The sequence below is a fragment of the Coptis chinensis genome, chromosome 5 (assembly GCF_015680905.1).
Source record: "Coptis chinensis isolate HL-2020 chromosome 5, ASM1568090v1, whole genome shotgun sequence".
NCBI classification, from domain to species: Eukaryota; Viridiplantae; Streptophyta; class Magnoliopsida; order Ranunculales; family Ranunculaceae; genus Coptis; species Coptis chinensis.
This window is the reverse complement of record NC_141460.1, coordinates 71621034-71638261: the sequence shown is the minus strand read 5'-3', so window position 1 is coordinate 71638261 and position 17228 is coordinate 71621034. Positions and strand designations below refer to the sequence as shown.

At 37.9% G+C, this 17228-nt stretch overlaps 2 protein-coding genes across 3 annotated transcripts; both read right to left on the bottom strand.

Annotated features, from left to right (window-relative positions):
- Positions 1–6: 6 nt before the first annotated feature.
- ERS1 (ethylene response sensor 1) lies at positions 7–5276 on the bottom strand. Its single transcript, XM_086560643.1, has 5 exons — positions 3723–5276; positions 2051–2419; positions 1503–1769; positions 1016–1143; positions 7–637 (listed from the first exon to the last, which is right to left on the bottom strand). The coding sequence occupies exons 1-5, from the start codon at positions 4626–4628 to the stop codon at positions 487–489; spliced, it is 1821 nt and encodes a 606-aa protein (XP_086416769.1). The 5' UTR covers positions 4629–5276; the 3' UTR covers positions 7–486.
- A 1428-nt stretch (positions 5277–6704) lies between these two features.
- FAS4 (RNA helicase family protein) lies at positions 6705–15369 on the bottom strand. Of its 2 annotated transcripts, none has more exons than XM_086560641.1 (13): positions 15250–15369; positions 15118–15180; positions 14991–15040; positions 14856–14916; positions 14370–14765; positions 13548–13793; positions 13224–13454; positions 11704–11817; positions 10339–11625; positions 8279–9944; positions 7630–7708; positions 7267–7371; positions 6705–7003 (listed from the first exon to the last, which is right to left on the bottom strand). In XM_086560641.1, exons 1-10 carry the CDS (start codon positions 15364–15366, stop codon positions 8466–8468), a joined length of 4044 nt encoding a protein of 1347 aa, XP_086416767.1. In that variant the 5' UTR covers positions 15367–15369; the 3' UTR covers positions 6705–7003; positions 7267–7371; positions 7630–7708; positions 8279–8465. The 2 variants fall into 2 exon arrangements, with proteins under 2 accessions (XP_086416767.1, XP_086416768.1); XM_086560642.1 differs by having other exon boundaries at positions 6817–7003; positions 7682–7708.
- Between the last annotated feature and the right edge of the window lie 1859 nt (positions 15370–17228).

Sequence of the window (17228 nt, the reverse complement as noted above, 5' to 3'; positions counted from 1 at the left end):
CCTGACTTGTCAAAGAAATATAATCATTCAATCACGAAGTCCAGTTCATCACCATTCTTCGACAAGTTCATTCAAAGTTGTTTTGGGTCATCACAAAATAATACATAAACTTGCAGAGACATGCTGAAATTGCAAAAACTATATTCCTTCAGTGATTACAGTTCAGTATCAAATATCTAGGTCTAGAGGATAACAAACTCCCCCCATAAATCTGAGTATATTACATTAGTCCAAAACCCTATTTGATAAGTGGATTTCATCCAACTTCTTATGCTACTACGATGCAGACTTAACAGTATACCACACCTCCTAGAACTCAGGTTAGAACCCAACCATTGACCATATGTCTCTTCACCTGCGAGTCATAAATATGAAAACTGTTGTGTGCTTTAGACTTGTGATGCCAAAATAGATCCCGTGGTCACGAACACTAGACACAATCCATAAGTGGAAGATGCTTTTGTTTCAGTCCAGTGAGATATGATATCAAACTGGACGAGCTCTAGACACAATCTGTAGACTTGATGATTCACTCAGATTGTCACAGGTTCCAAGTTTCACAATGATAGTAACTGTGCAACCTTTGTCGAGACCATCACTTTCAATCCAAATATGACTTTCCATGAGATTAAGAAACCTGATTTCATCCTAGAAATGTGAGATGATAATTTTACAAATTCAACAAAAGAATTGCCAATAACTAAAACGTAAACCTACAGAGCTGAGCTTGACTATCAGGGCCCAAACAAAAAACAAAAAAAAAATTAGGAATTGTGCCATTAAAAAAAACAAGCTAGCAGAGTCTGTGCTATCGTTCATAGGATAGCGCAACAGCTCAAGCACCTACATTTCTCATTCCATTAGAATCTTGTAGTAAAAACATATGCCACCAGATCAACAGACATCAGTGGCACAGAATTAAACCAGCAAGTGACCACAATGAAGTTATCAGTATCAGTTTTCTTTGTTCCTACTCATGAGTCAGGACTATAATAACCAGATTGTTTATTTGTACCTCTTACAAAGAGCAAGGCCAAGTCCTGCACCATCATTAATCCGATTTGGTCCACTACGAGATTGTGCAAATTTAGTAAAAAGATGTGGAATATCCTGTGGACTGATTCCGCAGCCAGAATCTTTAACCTGCAAATAAAAAAAATGTGACAATGTAAATTAACGTGCAACATAGAAAGAAACCAAACGTCTCAGCAACTGCCGTTTCAACATGTTTATGAGCATTAACTCCTGTAACATGTCTATCAGAAACACTTCATGGTATATTTGAAGTTCAAATTAGTATTCTTTGATGCCCATTCCACCCAAACCCCGCCCTTCTTCTCTATTATTCTTAAATTCTTCCATATCAATTATATTGTAGAATTTATCGAGTATAATTTTTTTTTTTCTTTTCTTGTATGGAGCAAGTATTAACAGTTTTATTGAACAACATAGTAATTTAGACTACTTAATGCACAATAAATTCACATGCGCCATTCACTGACCTGTATACGTAAATAGAAATGGCTGTCACTTGACACAGGGTAAAATTCAGGAGCCCCCCAGTCTCTCAGGGATTCTGGTTTGGCAACAGAAGCTATAACTGAAACATAGCCTTCCTTAGTGAACTTCACAGCATTACCAACAACATTCAATATTATCTGGATGATTCGTTTCTCATCTCCAACAGCACATACAGGTAAATCAGGTGACAACATTAGTGTAAGTGATAACTTCTTCACAGCAGTGATAGGCTTTATCATACTTATGACCTGCAATTTAAAACAGAAATCAGATGATCAGTATTTTTTTTGATAGCTAAAACTTTTATTCTCCTAAACCCTTTAATTTCCTTTTTCCCAATGAAGGTAGTTTGTCACAAGTTGGGGATAAGTTGGAAAAGTATTTTCAATCAACATCATTACACATTATCAAACTGCGAGGAGTTTCAATACTTATTTTCTTGCTACCGCCTCTTCGACAAATATAGGACTTTGAACACTATTTGGATTCAGAGCTAACATAGATAGTCGAAAAAGATTCAACAACTTACCTCTTTAAAAACTCCATGAAGGTTGAAAGTTCTGCAATCTAATTCCAGGCTTCCATCTTCAAGTCTTGAAAGTTCGAGAACATCATTAATAAGAGTCGCTAAAAGGTTGCCACTTTTTAACACAGTCTCTACCATTACCCTTTGTTCTGGAGTTAGTTCAATTTCCAACAGCAAGGAGGATAAAGCGATAATTGTATTCATTGGTGTCCGCATTTCATGGTTCATGACAGCTAAAAAATCATTACGAGCCCGGATGGCCATCTCTGCTTCTCGTCGAGCCAAATCTAGGGCAACATTCTGCTCCATGAGCATATCACGAGCTCGCATAGATTCTTCTAAAATTGCAGCATGTGAAAGAGCAACAGCTACCTGGAGAAAAGGGAACAAGTTAAATTTTGAAACAAAATGTGCTCGACATTATTCTCCGAGTATTATCAGAAAAAAAATAATAATTCACAGAGTACAAAACAATAGGGAAGTATCAAACAAATCTGTGTTACATGGACGCGCCATAATTTTAAAATAATCCGTATCGGATACATATCCGCGTGTCTGTGACGGACACATACCGGACACAATTGTCTGTAATATACCTCAATTTTGGATATTTTGCCGCGTCAGACACTTCGTATCTGCGTCGGATACAGACACGCCTATCTGTGTCTGTTGTCCTAGAAGTCTACAACTGACCTTCCGTCTTTCAAAAAAAAAAATAACGTTTGTTGTCGACATTTTCTCATTTGGTGCAAGAGTAATAGAGTATGGGCTACATAAAATTCTCCAAAACGAAGCACAGTACAATCTCATACTGAACAGTAACTTCCACAAGCCAACGGATGAAATTTTAATGCGTGTTTTCAAGATATATACAAAAAAATCTTGCACCTCCAACTCCGTATTCGTGCACGACTAGCAAAATCATGAAAACAAAGTGGACTCATCGTGAACTAGACTAAATATAACGCACTACAAATTGCCCACAGTTGTCATCACTGATCACGCAAGTTTGTAGGTTCCCCCCAGGGGCTAATCCAGATTTTTTTTTTCAGGATGGGTTGTACGAACTGTAGTACAGAATGTGCATATCACGCCATATCAACCATAGGGAATTCCACATATAGCGTAGATGTATTGCTGATATTTTACAAGATAAAGTTACACTTTTTTGAAATATATTACAATGTATATGACATCCCTTCCAAAATACGAACATTCTGTTTACATTTCTCTACAATAAATGAAAGATTTTTTTTTATAAATTACTTGAGATTAAGAGTCAATTTGTGTTTGCAATAATGTGTTCCCATTAGATGAGCTTTCAATTAGTAATTTTTATAGTTAAGAAATTTTGGCAGTTCGATATTTGAACAAAAAGTCAAAGAAAGTGAGAGGGAGTGAGCTAAACGTGGCCCAACGTGTCAAACCTACCTTAAACAGCTTACAGGCTGAACCAGCCTAAGCCCTAAGGCTTATGGGTTCTATTTTTCTTCTTTTAGTGTTACTGCTTAGTACTACCACTAATTATTTTTGGGGAAAGTTTGGGTGGGCTGCACCCCCCAGATCCGCCCCAGGGTTCCCCCCTTTTCTAGTTGGTAGAATTCTGAATCTAGAATATCAATATGGACTACATGAAAAGTAAAGAACAGAAGTAAACAAAAGATTCAGTAATAACCTGGTCTGCAACAACTTCAACAAGTTCCAATTCATGGTCGTGCCATTTTCTGGCACTATCTGTCGGAAGCATCAGAACCATCACTGCATAGCTTTTTGCAGATAGCTCAGGCCAATCATTAATTTGGAAATTTGAAAGATGTAGAAGCGGTACTCGTACAGCAACAACCTCCGGTGGCACATATCTTCCTGCAGCAGGCCTGATCCTTGCTAATGGGCAAGTGTGTGGAATCCTTATTGCTTCATTGCTATTGAAGACTTGAGTGACTATAGGAAGGTTAATAGACACAGTAGAGCCGACGGGTATCTGATGGCGTAGGGTGTGAGACAGTTGTAGATTCATCCCTGTACGCGAAGGCATCCACAAGGCACATTCCTCCAAACCCAAAGTCCTACCCAATTCAACAAGCGTCGTCTTTAATATAGTATGTCTGTCAAGTGTACTTCGAATTTCATGAGTTAGCATTCTTACATGCCTCCCCGTTTCTTCTTGGGTCCGTATAAGACCCATCTCCCTATCAAGTTCGTCAGCCTTATTCTTTAAAAATACCTCTCGCGTCTTAACACTCAACAGATCAGGAATAATATGAACAAGCATCAAAGCCGTGGCACAAGACACAACAGCAGTGGATATTTTAGCAATTGTCATCACCACCGCAACAGTTTTGGAGTGCATTGAAAATGTCCACAAGTTAATCATATGGGTTGCCCCGCACAACACAATAAAAGCACCAAACTGCATCAACACCCATCTATACGGGAAGAACGCAGACTTTTGCACAAAATAAATAAGCTCCAAAGGTATAGAAAAGTAGGCTACCGCGATAAAAAAATCCGATATGTACTGATATTTCACCAACAAATCATCAGCAGGCCATTGTGTATCGATACAGTCACAGGACTCCATGTTCCACTGCTACATTCCTAGCTCCGAACCACTTTTCAATATATAATTTGACTACATGAACAAGAGAGAGAGAAATGGGATTACCGAGTTGCAGACGAGCTTCGAACGCCTTCAGCTTCAACCGATATAATAACCACACGGACTCGTATGTAGTAAATTTAAAGTCGTCCGCTTTCTTGTTCCCACGTGATTCACAAGATCATTTTTAGATTTTACTAGGATACTTGATACAATTTTTAAATTCTAACTAGTTCAAATCGGTTTGTAAAAAAATTGGGAAATTCATTTGCATAACCAGCGCACAGATACGCTTTCCACGTCTCCATGTCCTGGTACATGCACCTTAGACTAAAATTTATAAAAGTCATTATGTCACACCTCTCCTCCGTTTTAATGTGATTGTTCAATGTGTCGGGTCAGACCTCAATTGTAGGTGACCCGTTATCTATTGTTGGTTTTGATCCGAATTCGAACTAAAGTCCCCAAGACTCACAAGACTCACTAAGTTTTAGGCCTAGATTGTTAATAGCTTGGAGCTTTGGATATGCTAATCAAAACGGTATATAGAACAAATTCTGATTCTCAGCATTATCGAAATGGAACAGATGGGATGTTGCTGCTTAAATCAGATTCATTGACGGCTCAGTATTGAGTGCCAGAAATGAATGAGAATGCCATTAATCAACCCGATTTAAATAGTTGCACCAGTCCAACCACTATCGGTTTGATGACTTAACACAGATCAATATTATTCTGATTTCTGAATCAGCTCAAATTTACCATCATGAGATAATGTTATCTCAAATTGTGGCAAGAAACCTGTTAGTGAAAGCTAAGCATCATATACACACAAGTTACAAAGGGTTGGGCAAGAATTTGTTCCCAGCCAGACTATTCTGCCATCAGAAGAAAAGAAAATGCAATAGATGTCGAACTCCTACAAGAGCGCAACAATATTAAATACGACTGTAACAAATTCATAGTTTTGGTATCTACTCCAAACTATCATCCAAAGAATTGCGTTCTTTGTGGATGTTCAGTTGGCCATACACCAAGCCAGAGCTACGTAATGCTATTGAGATAAATACATAGAAATAGTAACTGTAGGAATTGTGATTAAAACATGGCAATTAGGTCCTACATCGAACAACATCTTACTCTCTTTCGGATTCATGAAACAACCTCTCACATCATATATGGTTGGTAAAAACCGTAAAATCTTAGTAATGCTGATGGAGACATTTGAGTAGACGGTAGAAGACTCCATGACAGCCAAGTGATCATCGTCTAATATCACCAAAGCCAATTTAATACGCCCTTTCAACAGATTAATTCTGCTTTAAAAGTAAAAAACTTACTGATCCCTCAGACCAACCAACCAATGAAAAAGTCTTTTGATTTTCAAAGAATTTCTCTCAATGAGATTTGATGATTTTGTAACACGTACAAGGATGCAAAAGTAGATTGGGTGAATCAATGACAAAGTATTAAAATTGCTAATGGAAAAATAAAAGATCATATTAGTAAAAATTCGTTTTCAAAAAATTCAAAAAGGCCATGAAATGAATGAACATTCTGAGGGAAGTAAGAAAGTTGAGAAGCATAGGGCATCATATCCAGACCCAATGCTGACAAATACTTCCATCAAATGAAAACAGCAGGAAACCAAACAGTGAAACACGAAAGATCACTTCACCAACAAAAGCTTAACAGCTTATGAAAATATACATGTAATTCTTCTTAAAAAAGACAAAAAAAAAACAGCTAAACACTGAGATAAAAATGAACTTCATAACATCAACTTTGAGGCAGACTCTTATCAACTTCTCATCCTCAAAGTCAATTAACAGTAAGTTCTTCATGACAATCGATACTAAGTAATGAATGTTGAACATATAAAGTGCAATGAAAACTTCTTCAGTTTGACTGAAACTTAACCAAACTCCACAAAATGCAAACATCAAACATCTAAAAGTGGAAATCAAAATCCATATTTAACATGGATGCAAACACAGGATAGAGTGAGCAATGGTTGCTTCGAATATATAAAGTACATAAAAATAAAACGCACGACAATTTATCTTTAAGAACCTAGAATGAACATTCAGTATTATGCCGAAGTTGTGGTTGGAAATATTTTTTTCAGGGGCTAAAAAATAAAAGGAAACATAAAAATTGGACATCGACAAAAGAGAATCAAGTCTTTAATTTGGATATGCACCAACTATCGTTTATTGGGTAGCACAAATATCCATATCCTACAACTCGTAAATTTCTATCTTTCATTACATTTCCTAATGACCATAGCCATGAAACAGTACCTGAATAGGATGTTCTCCGATCTTCTACTGATCATAAACCGGAAAACACAAATCCTGCAGCCATATAAGAAAATCAATATACCATACTCCACTAAAATCAATACAACTTTGATTGTGTTTCAGCCATCTGGTACAACACGTGTGACAATTAAGGTAACATATTTAGAGGGGGTTTAAATCATCAAAACACGCTGAGGGCATCCGAAGCCATCAGGGACTCAGGTTCTCCTCCCAGGCATAACCCTTGTTATGCTTGTTAGATACATGTCTATCTCTCCTTTAGTGATTCTGTATTGAGCAGGAAAATACTAACTTACATTTAAACTCCTAGATTTCCTCTTGCCTCTTTTAACTTCTCATCTGCAACCTACATATCTTCGGTACTGTACTTAATATAAGAAGTTTCATGATCCTGCAGTGAACTGTAAAGATGTGAAAACAACATAAGAACACTATTATTAAAAAACAATAGCCATGGTCCATGGCGCTTAAATGATAAGCAAGCCCGACATAACTTGACTTTCTAATGTTGTAATTTTGCCGATATTTATACCTAAGGGGCAGTGTGAGCAAATTTAAATTTGATTAGATATTTGACTCGAGCATAAGAAAATATAGAGTCAGAAGGTCATATGGTACACTATTCTTTTTACAATTGACCATAAACAAACTTAGATAACCTTTTGTATTGATGCTTTCGATAACAGATGTAAATTGAGTTCCCTTGGGTACCTATTATTAATCACCGTCAAACCTAACCTGCAAAAATGTAACATTTAGTCTATTAAATACAAGAATAGATTTGATAAGCCAAGTGGTAACTCACAACCTCGACTGGTGAAGTAATTCATGTGTCTATTGAGAACGACCACTCTTAAAAGTTATTCACACAAAGACTACTTTGGGTTTTGGCTAGCCCTGCTTCGATTACCCTTGAATTGCAGGACAAATACACATTGAAGCTTAAATTGAACTGGTGGGTACTATGGTTAAGTATACCATCCCTCAATCCTTGTCATGAGTGCTTGATTAGTTGATTATGGTCACAAAATACAATCAATCGAACTTTTCAGTGAAGCTCTGACCCTTTGAGTCTCCTATCTAACTATTATTTCTTATTAGCTATTCTCATAAGCTTATATCAATAAAGAACTCAAGATACAAAAAAGTTGCAAAAAACAGGTAACTCAACAACAGACTGCATATACTATTCTTCTAGCTTATATGTATGTAGATGAGTCTAGGGAGGATAAAAGGTTATCTCACTTAGTGCGTGCGAGGAGTAGAACACAAAAGAATTAGAAGAGCATGTTTCAAATGGAAGTGTACCTTCTCCTTTATCTCACTAACAACCTTTGTGGTATACAAAAGATCACATAAACCTCCACAAATTACTTATGTTAACGGTTCTGGTCCGGATCAAGTAATATACTGAGTCAGTGCTTTAGAACATGTGCACATCTTCCAAAGTAGAACATCGATAATCCAGGGACTTTCAATTTCTTTATCCTCATAGCTATCTCTTTTTCTTCTTTTCCCGCTTTACATTTTTGGGATATAGTTCTTGGGGATCCAACAAAACTTCACGATGCATCTGCTTCCAAAGCTCTTCAAAACGATCACGCAATCTCTCCTGAAACCAATCTAAAATCTCTGACTGCAATTCGTGCGGATTGTCATTCCATGTCTCTTTTAGCATGGCACGACTATCAATTTTCTTTGACCTGCCCCCTAATTTATTTAGAAGATTACCAACCCGCCGTTGACCCAATGACTCTGCCCTCAAAATGCTAGCTGGCGGCGCTGCCAAGAACTGCTGGACAGATCTTAAGCATGGTAGTACCTGGCCTTCTAGCAAAGCACAAGCAAATGCAGCCACTCTTTGATGATCATCACTCTTGATTGGTAAAGTATGCAATGGGAGCTCCCATAGATGTGGACCAAATAGTGGACGTGCCCAGCACAAGACTTGGTCAGTAAGAGGGTCGTAATAAGGTTTTGGATCCGTAAGTCGGGTGAACGTGCATAAAGATCCAGCATATTTGACAAGCCAATCTGCTTTCACGCTTGTTACTCCATGCATATACGGCCGCTTTGTCTGCAGTAATTCACTGTAAACCAAGAACTCGGGAGATGATCGAGCTACGGATGACCAACGGTGAAGGAAAACAGTTTCTTTAACCATGCAAGCTTGATAACGAACCGCATTAGCCTTTCTATCTCCATCTGTCGACCCTGAAACTACTCGGTCATGCCTGGCCACCCTATCTGCCCATCCAGCACAAATAGCTTGCCCCAACAGTTCCTCCTCATACATTGAGAGAGGATGCTTATCAGAAGAAACTCTCCAAGCCTGTTCTACATCCTCAAGGGGTCCATGAGTCCATAAAAACTCTTGATGCGTAGATTTCTGATGAAACACTAGTCTAAGTAGCTGCTTCCTGAGTTTGGACATTTCCTCCATGGTCTTGAAGAATAGTGCATTCTCATTGCAGAACTCCACAGGGCTCTCTGCAAGCTCAAACAATTGCAAAGCATAAGCTATGCTCAAAGCATCACTGCTCGGATTACAAAATTTGGCCCGGGCAACTTTGGCCACTTCTTTCAGTTTCTTCTGCTTCAGTTTCTCTTGCTGGTCCAGCCTTTTTTGGGTACCTGATGTACCAGAATTTTCATTTTGCTGTAGATCATTTTTATCACCACCACTTCCCCCAGATTGCATTATAAACGGATTTGACAAGCTCAAAGCTGCAGCAGCAGCAACTGCATATCCAAAAACTAAATTTACCTTCGCATAACCTTGCACCTTTGCCAAAATTTGTATTACAGTCAAGAGCATCCTGGAGTGACGAGGACTCATGGGATACTGTGCCATGGCCTTTCCAAGGAGTGAAAGTCTTCCAAAGTTATCAAGCGCTTCAAGAGATTTTAAGCAGCGTTCAGCTTCCAACAAAGCAGCAGCCTCAGGAGGAGTTGGGAATGGGAAATTGGCGACCTGGAACATCAGCAAAACCACAATAAAGAGTAAGCCTTCAGTGTTTGATAAAAGGTGAAAAGTGTGGTGCTCAATCAAAATAACAGAGAGACGAGTGCCCAAAAATTGCTAAGAGTTCATGGGCAGTGTGATCTGCACTGTACTTAGTTACTTACTATGCTAGGCTTCCTAACTTAAAAAAAAAAAGTAGACTCAGCAATCCAGATGCTTCAAAAATGGACGAGGAACATGGTAATGCAATGGGTAAGAAGATAACTGCAAATGGTATACTTATGGTTGATCATTCTGACTAATTACTTGTAAACTAGGCAAATGTCAGAGATCCAGAACACAACTGCATGTGCACCAGTTATAAATAATGAGAAATAGACCTTAACATTTATACCAAACACACCTTATCAATGCCCATGGATTTCATGAGAAGGACGACACCGTCAACTGGTATTTTCGATATTTCAGCAGTTGAAAATTCAAGAAATATGTTACTGAAGGCGGCTTTAGAGTAGAGGCGATAACAATAGCCAGGTCCAGTTCTTCCAGCTCTCCCTGCACGCTGAGCAGCTGATGCCTTGCTAATCCATTGTACTTTATATTCTTCCATACCATTTGTGGAGTTGTACTTCTTGACTTTCTCTCTGCCAGTGTCAACAACATACTTTATGCCAGGTATGGTTAATGAGGTTTCAGCCACATTGGTGGCAACCACAACAAGCCTCTCCCCTTCTTTAACCTTGTCAAATACTCGAAGCTGAGCTGCTGCAGGCAACATGGCATAAAGTGGGAGGACATGCAATCCACCAGCACAAGGAACACTTGGTCCTCTAGGTTTCTCCTCAGAAACAAAAGGAGGTGATATCGAGCATCCTTTGGTAGATGGAGGGTCAGAAATATCTAACACATCGGAATCAGCATTTGGAGGATGCTTTCCGGCCAAAGACTCAAAAGCAGCCTTTAATGCAGAAAGGCTTGATGGTTCTCCTAGAACATCAACATGCTTGCCACCATTTTCTAGGAATCCACTATCATCATCATCCTCGTCCTCGTCCTCGTCCTCCTCATCCTCATCCTCATCCTCATCATTAATTGTCAAGTCACTCTCTTTTCCTGAGTTAGGTGAGCTATACGAGTCGTCGTAGTCTGCATCGCTGTGATCCTCTTCATAAGCATTAAACTTGTCAATTTGCTGGTGGGTAAAACGATCATGATTTTCAAAAGCTTCACTAATGTCCTTCATATCAAGCCCCTGCACTATGGAGTTTTTTTCTGAGGTCAAAGTGACTTCATTCTCTGTCTTTCTCTTGGAACTGAGGTAACTCAGCTCTTCTGAAACCTTGCGTAACTTACTGCACAAATATTCCACTTCCCTCTGCCCAGTGACAAAAACCAATATGCCTCCAGGTGGAAGTCTCTTGTGAATCGTTATGACCTTTTTATAAGCTTGGACCAGGTAGTCCTCCTCAGGGTTAGGGTCCGTTTTCTTTGTGTGGTAAAGTCTAACAGGGAATTGTCTTGCTGATACCTCTATAACTGGTGGGGGTTCAGAAAATAACTTCCTTTGGGAAACGAAATCCTCAACTCGCAATGTAGCACTCATAAGGACAAGTTTTAGCGGAGAGATAATATTCTCAGGACTGACATATACTCCTGAAAGCACCTTCTCGTGCTGCTCCTGGTACATTCTCTGTTGAACAAGCACAGCGTCACAATCCATATCACACCAAGAAAATCGTAACATTTATAGTACAATGTTCAAAACTACCTGCCGGACTTGTATTACACGGGAAAGCATTCCAATAAGTATGTCGGTATTCAAGCTCCTCTCATGAGCCTCATCCAGAATGATGACAGAATACCGTTTTAGTAAGAAATCACTCTGCACCACAACATAACGTAGTCAATGAGTACAGTGGCAATGAAATCATTTGCACTAATATTTCTCAATAAAAACAGGTCTTTCCTACAAGATCTAAACACTTCTCAAGAAAATTGTATAATTTGAAGCAAACATTAGTAGATATGACAAAGTCAAAATTTATAATCATGAATATATAAAATGAATAATGAGCATAGGATCTCGTACTAAAGTCCATACAATATTAGTTCTTGAGTTAAAAAAAAAACAATTAGTACCCAACTGATAAACCAGAACACACTCCTGGACCTTTTAATTATTTCAAGCTGTCTCACATTCCACAATGAGGATAATTTGGGCATCATGGGAGTCTGTTGTAATGAGTAATGAACAAAAAATATAATTTGTTGGGTCAAACTCTAGCCACGAATCTAGAAGGTATACTACACTCCTTTCAGAAGGAGAATATTCTTCAAAACTTCTGGAAACCTGCATATTTAACTTCGAAAACTAAAACAGAGTATGCTTAAGGATAGACCATTTCTAAAATTGTGTATAATGTTTGATGGACTCAAACTGTCAATTCAGTGGTTTAACACTATAACCGAGTAAGAGGGGGTACACATCTCATTATAGAAACAAAACAAATCTAATACACATTAAGAAGTAACAACCACCAGGGGAATTAAAATGTCAACAAATTTTTCACTAACTGACCATTGTTTGTGGGATTGCCTACCAAACTAGGTTAGCATCTCACTGATCTATTAACTTTGCAATGTTAAGCTCTTTAACCACTGTTATAGCATACTATATGTGTTCCACGCCTCCTTATCTGGGTCCAGTCGAGGGCTGAAACCGCTAGGTTAAGGGTGCTTATGTTTAAAGTATCTATGTCAGGTCAATAAGAAGTGGAGAGCCATAATTTACCGGTGCTTGTACGATTACCAATTATCAATCTACGGCATTCTTTTCTAATTTTGCCATCATATATGACTATTTAGTATAAAACAAAAAGTTAGATAGATAGAAGGGATTACAGTATGCTCATGGTCCTGGCGTATAACTCATTCCAAGGTTTGCAAACAAATTCAATGGTTTGCAGCAACGCCAATGCAAACAAAAGAATACATATGAATGAAAATATCATATTACTAAGGCCCCTATTAGACTTAGTATGTATGGACCAGTATAGGATCGGTGCAACAGCTCTCAAGTTCAAACAGATTTATCAGGTTTACTGATTCTGTTTCAGGCTTACCAACCAACAAATACTGCTCTGCTGAATCCCAAGAAATTGTTTGTATAATCTTTCTCAGGCAATCCTAAGCATGTACTATTATTCATTTGTTATGTTAGACTTGAAATCAATGCGATAATAGTTTTGCATCATAGAAAAAATTAAACAGTATAATTCCATTAAACACCTGTACTTCACGTAACAGAATTCCGTCTGTCATGAACTTGATGGAACAATTGTCTCCAATTTTCCTGTCATGCCTAACTTGAAAACCGACTTCTTTCCCTAGACGCAGACCAAGTTCAAACGCTACACGCTTGGCAGTGGCAAGAACCGCTACACGGCGTGGTTGAGTAACACCAATAATTCCACTTCTCACACTAGTCTTGCTTGAACCAAAGCCTGCTTCATATAGAAACTGCAACCAAAAAAAGAACTTCAGCAAAAATAAAGAAGGGAAAAAAAAAAAACATAAAGTTTTAGCTCATTTCTCAAATCAGAAGTAGCGCACCTGAGGAACCTGAGTAGTTTTACCACAACCAGTTTCTCCACATATAATAACAGTGGAACGTTCATTTATAGCTTCCATTATCTCCTGCTCCATCATGATTATAGGAAGATCCTTCCTGTTTTCCTCAACCTCATTTGGTCTTGATACGTGTACTACAGTTGGAGAAATTACAGGCCTCTGCACAGCATTATCAACATGGATGCTACTATTATTGCAATCTGCCTTTGCACTAACTAACTCCACATCCTATCCAAGCATAAAACAATATCATTTCTATCAGTTGACAGTCAATCTCCATTAAGGAATACAAGGTACGGGTACAATAAATAGGTTCATTGATTTCCAAGGGCTATCGCAAAGATAAAGACAATTATGGCAAGTAACTATATTTCAGAATTTATTGATAAATATTCTTTCAGCTATTCCACTTAGAGTTAAGAAGTCAGGTGCCTATATGGTCACCACCTTGAAAGGATAGGAGGCACTGGGTATGAAATGAAAAAACGAACTACAAAGAAAACAAGTGGTGTACCTTCCTCTACTTTTAAATTAGTAAAAGAAGATAATCTTATAATGATCTATCGTAAATTTGTAATATTGAACTGATTGGGGATAAGAAAACAGAAGTATCTCGTCTAATCCCACCCATATTTACCATATCCATGTCCATATTAGGGTGGTATTTAAATAAACTAATAATCTGGCCACATAGCGGTATCCTCGTATCATAGCTCTAAAGTATAAGGCATAAAACTTATCCATGTGCTAGTAGTTCCATAATTTTAGTCAAAATAGCGTCATGATAAGAATATACAAACATACCTTTGGCTCAGTGCTTTCTCTTCTTTTGTAATTGCAGTGTATAAGTGAAGGTTTCTTCTTATCATCTTGCATGCTTTTGGAATTTATAACAAAACATTCCTTGGCGGAAGAGGTAGCAGATTCACTATTTTTATCTAGTATATTACTACAAATTATCATTTGGTTAGTGTCTGAAGAAAGACACGCATTATCAAGGTCTTCTTCTCCCAGCACAAGCTGCAGAACATTATTTGGACGGTCCTCCAGCTTCCACTGGCCTTTATCCACATCAGATTCAGTTTCACAGAAGTCCCCATCTTTTCTTCTCTTTTTCGATGGCTGGTCATCATTTGGCACATCTAAACCTATCTTGGAAAACTGTGCAGCTCTTTCACGCTTTTCCCTCTTAGTCTCTACCTGCATATGAACGAACCAACTAAGTTGTATAAAGTCACAAGAGATTTCCTTAAAACCTAAACAATGCTTTTGTAGTTAAACAGTACCAACCTGCCCAATATTCCCAGAAGACTTTAGTAGTGAATATGCATCCTCTCGTATCTGGTACTTCCTGAATGAAAAGAAATAACAATACTGTTAAGTCACTACATACATAAATATATATATATATATATTAAAACTTACTGCAAGGTCTTAATGCTTTCAGATTGCAATGCTTCTTTCGCCTTCTCCTCCTACGCCCATACCAAACAATTAATCCCAAGAAACGAATACGTAATACATACATGAACAAAATAAAGGAGTTGCAAACCTGAAGCTGCTTCAACTTCCGTTTTTCAGAGTTGCTGAGGGCTGGCTTTTTCTTCAAATTATCCTTTCAAAAACCAAAACCAATATTATCACAAGTGTTTGGAAGCATTAATAGTTCTCACTAAATAAATACCTGTTTAACGACTTTTCTTTTGGTTTTTTTCTTTCCCGGTAATACAAACGCATTGCTGTCATCGTTTTTTGTACTACCAAAACACATATGCGAACAAGGTTTCCACTGCTCATCCATTGTATTCATACTCAATTCCACACCAGTTGATATTTATATATCAATCGTAATGGGCCAGAAACAAAAGGGCTTGGGCCTTGGCCCACATGCTTTTCTTTTCAATTTTATTCTGATTTTTAATTACGAATTTAAGTGTAAATTTATAAATATAATGTTACGGACTTCTTCAATTTTGCAAAAAAAATATTATTTCATTTTTTAAAGTTAGGGTTTTTTTTTTTTCTCTTTTCAATGAAACTGATTATGAAGACTATTTACTTTCGGTTTGTGTTTCTTGAATTGGAAGAAAATATGGATTGAGTCATTCTGGTAAATGATGAGTGCGAGTTTGTATGTATTTAGAATCAATAGTCATAACTTCTTCTTCAGATACACATGTAGGCTATGTTTGGTACAAGGAGTCCCATTTTCTTTTGATATGCCATATATCTATACCATATCATCATGTTAGGCGTCAATACATATGGAGCCGAGTCAAATCTATGTTAGGCGTCAATGCATCAATTTTGAGCTTAAACAGTGAGTGGCACCATAGCATGAGTATCTGTAGCTCTAACTCAGCAACAGCTGAGATTATCAAAGTTTTTGCTTGGGCAGCTATAAGCTTCATTTGGAATGAGAGGAATCCAGAGACGCTTTGAACATAAATCACTGCCATGGCAAATTGTCTATACCAATCTCTCTGCAAGAGCTTTTAATTCAAGTGAAGCTCAATCCAAATGCAAAGTCCCTCTTGGACAGGCTTGGCATCGAGGCTTCCTACAAACAATGCATTCAATCCATATGGACCAAACTGGAAGTGGACACGGTCAAGCTCAACTCGGATGCTTCACTGACTGATGATCACACTGGTACTGGAGGTCTTATTAGAGACTCTAATAGAGAAGTACTTCTTGCGTACACTGGCTCAAGAGGAACTAGGTCAGTGTTATATCAAGAGATGAAAGCCATTTATGAAGGCTTACTTGGTTGCGACTTGATCCAAAAACGAAAAAATTTAGTTACTTCTGACTCCATGAATGTAATTCAAATTTTGATGGGAGAGGAACTAGCGCCTTGGTACTGTTGGGACATCCATGCGGCCATCAAAGATGTTGTTTCTAGGATGCAAAATGTGGATTTCATTCACGTTTTCAGAGAATATAATCGGGCAGCTGATTACTTGGCAGCTCTTGAGATTTATAATGGCTGCAACTACTTTGTACCCCCCCCCCCTTGAAGCTAGACTTCAAGACATTGTGGGTGAGGACAAAGCAGGACACTTGTATTTGAGATGTTAATTAATGAACAGGGGGTATGTAACCCCAAGCTTTATTAAAAAAAAAAAACTAATTACCCATAATTTTAAGGGTCTTTTTGAGTTATCCCCCCAAAGTTATGTCGAGTTTTATGTTTAACCCCCAAAATTTGAATCATCACAATTAGACCCCCAATCTGTTTCAGACTTCTAAAAACACTGTTCATTTTTTTCATAATGCCCAAACTACCCTTTCACAGTTGTACATATTGAGAATTCAGATCGACCTCAAACATCATTTCCTCCACGAAAAATGTAGAACGAGCCGCATAGAGAATTGGCATGATTAAGAACTAAGAACAATTTGAGCTTTGATCGACCTCAAAAACTTGATTCAAGGGTATACAGGTCTTGTAGATTTAGTGAAGGGATTGAGTTCTTTGTTAGGCTTTGTAGAGAGGGTCATGAACTTAATCCTTTTGTGTTTACTACCGTTATTAAGTCGTTTGTTTGTATGGAGTATGCCGAGCTTTGTTGGCGTTCATGCTTGTATTTGTAAGCTTGGTCATGATTCCAATGCATTTGTTGGGACGTTAATTGATCAATACTGTTTGTGAGTTTGTTG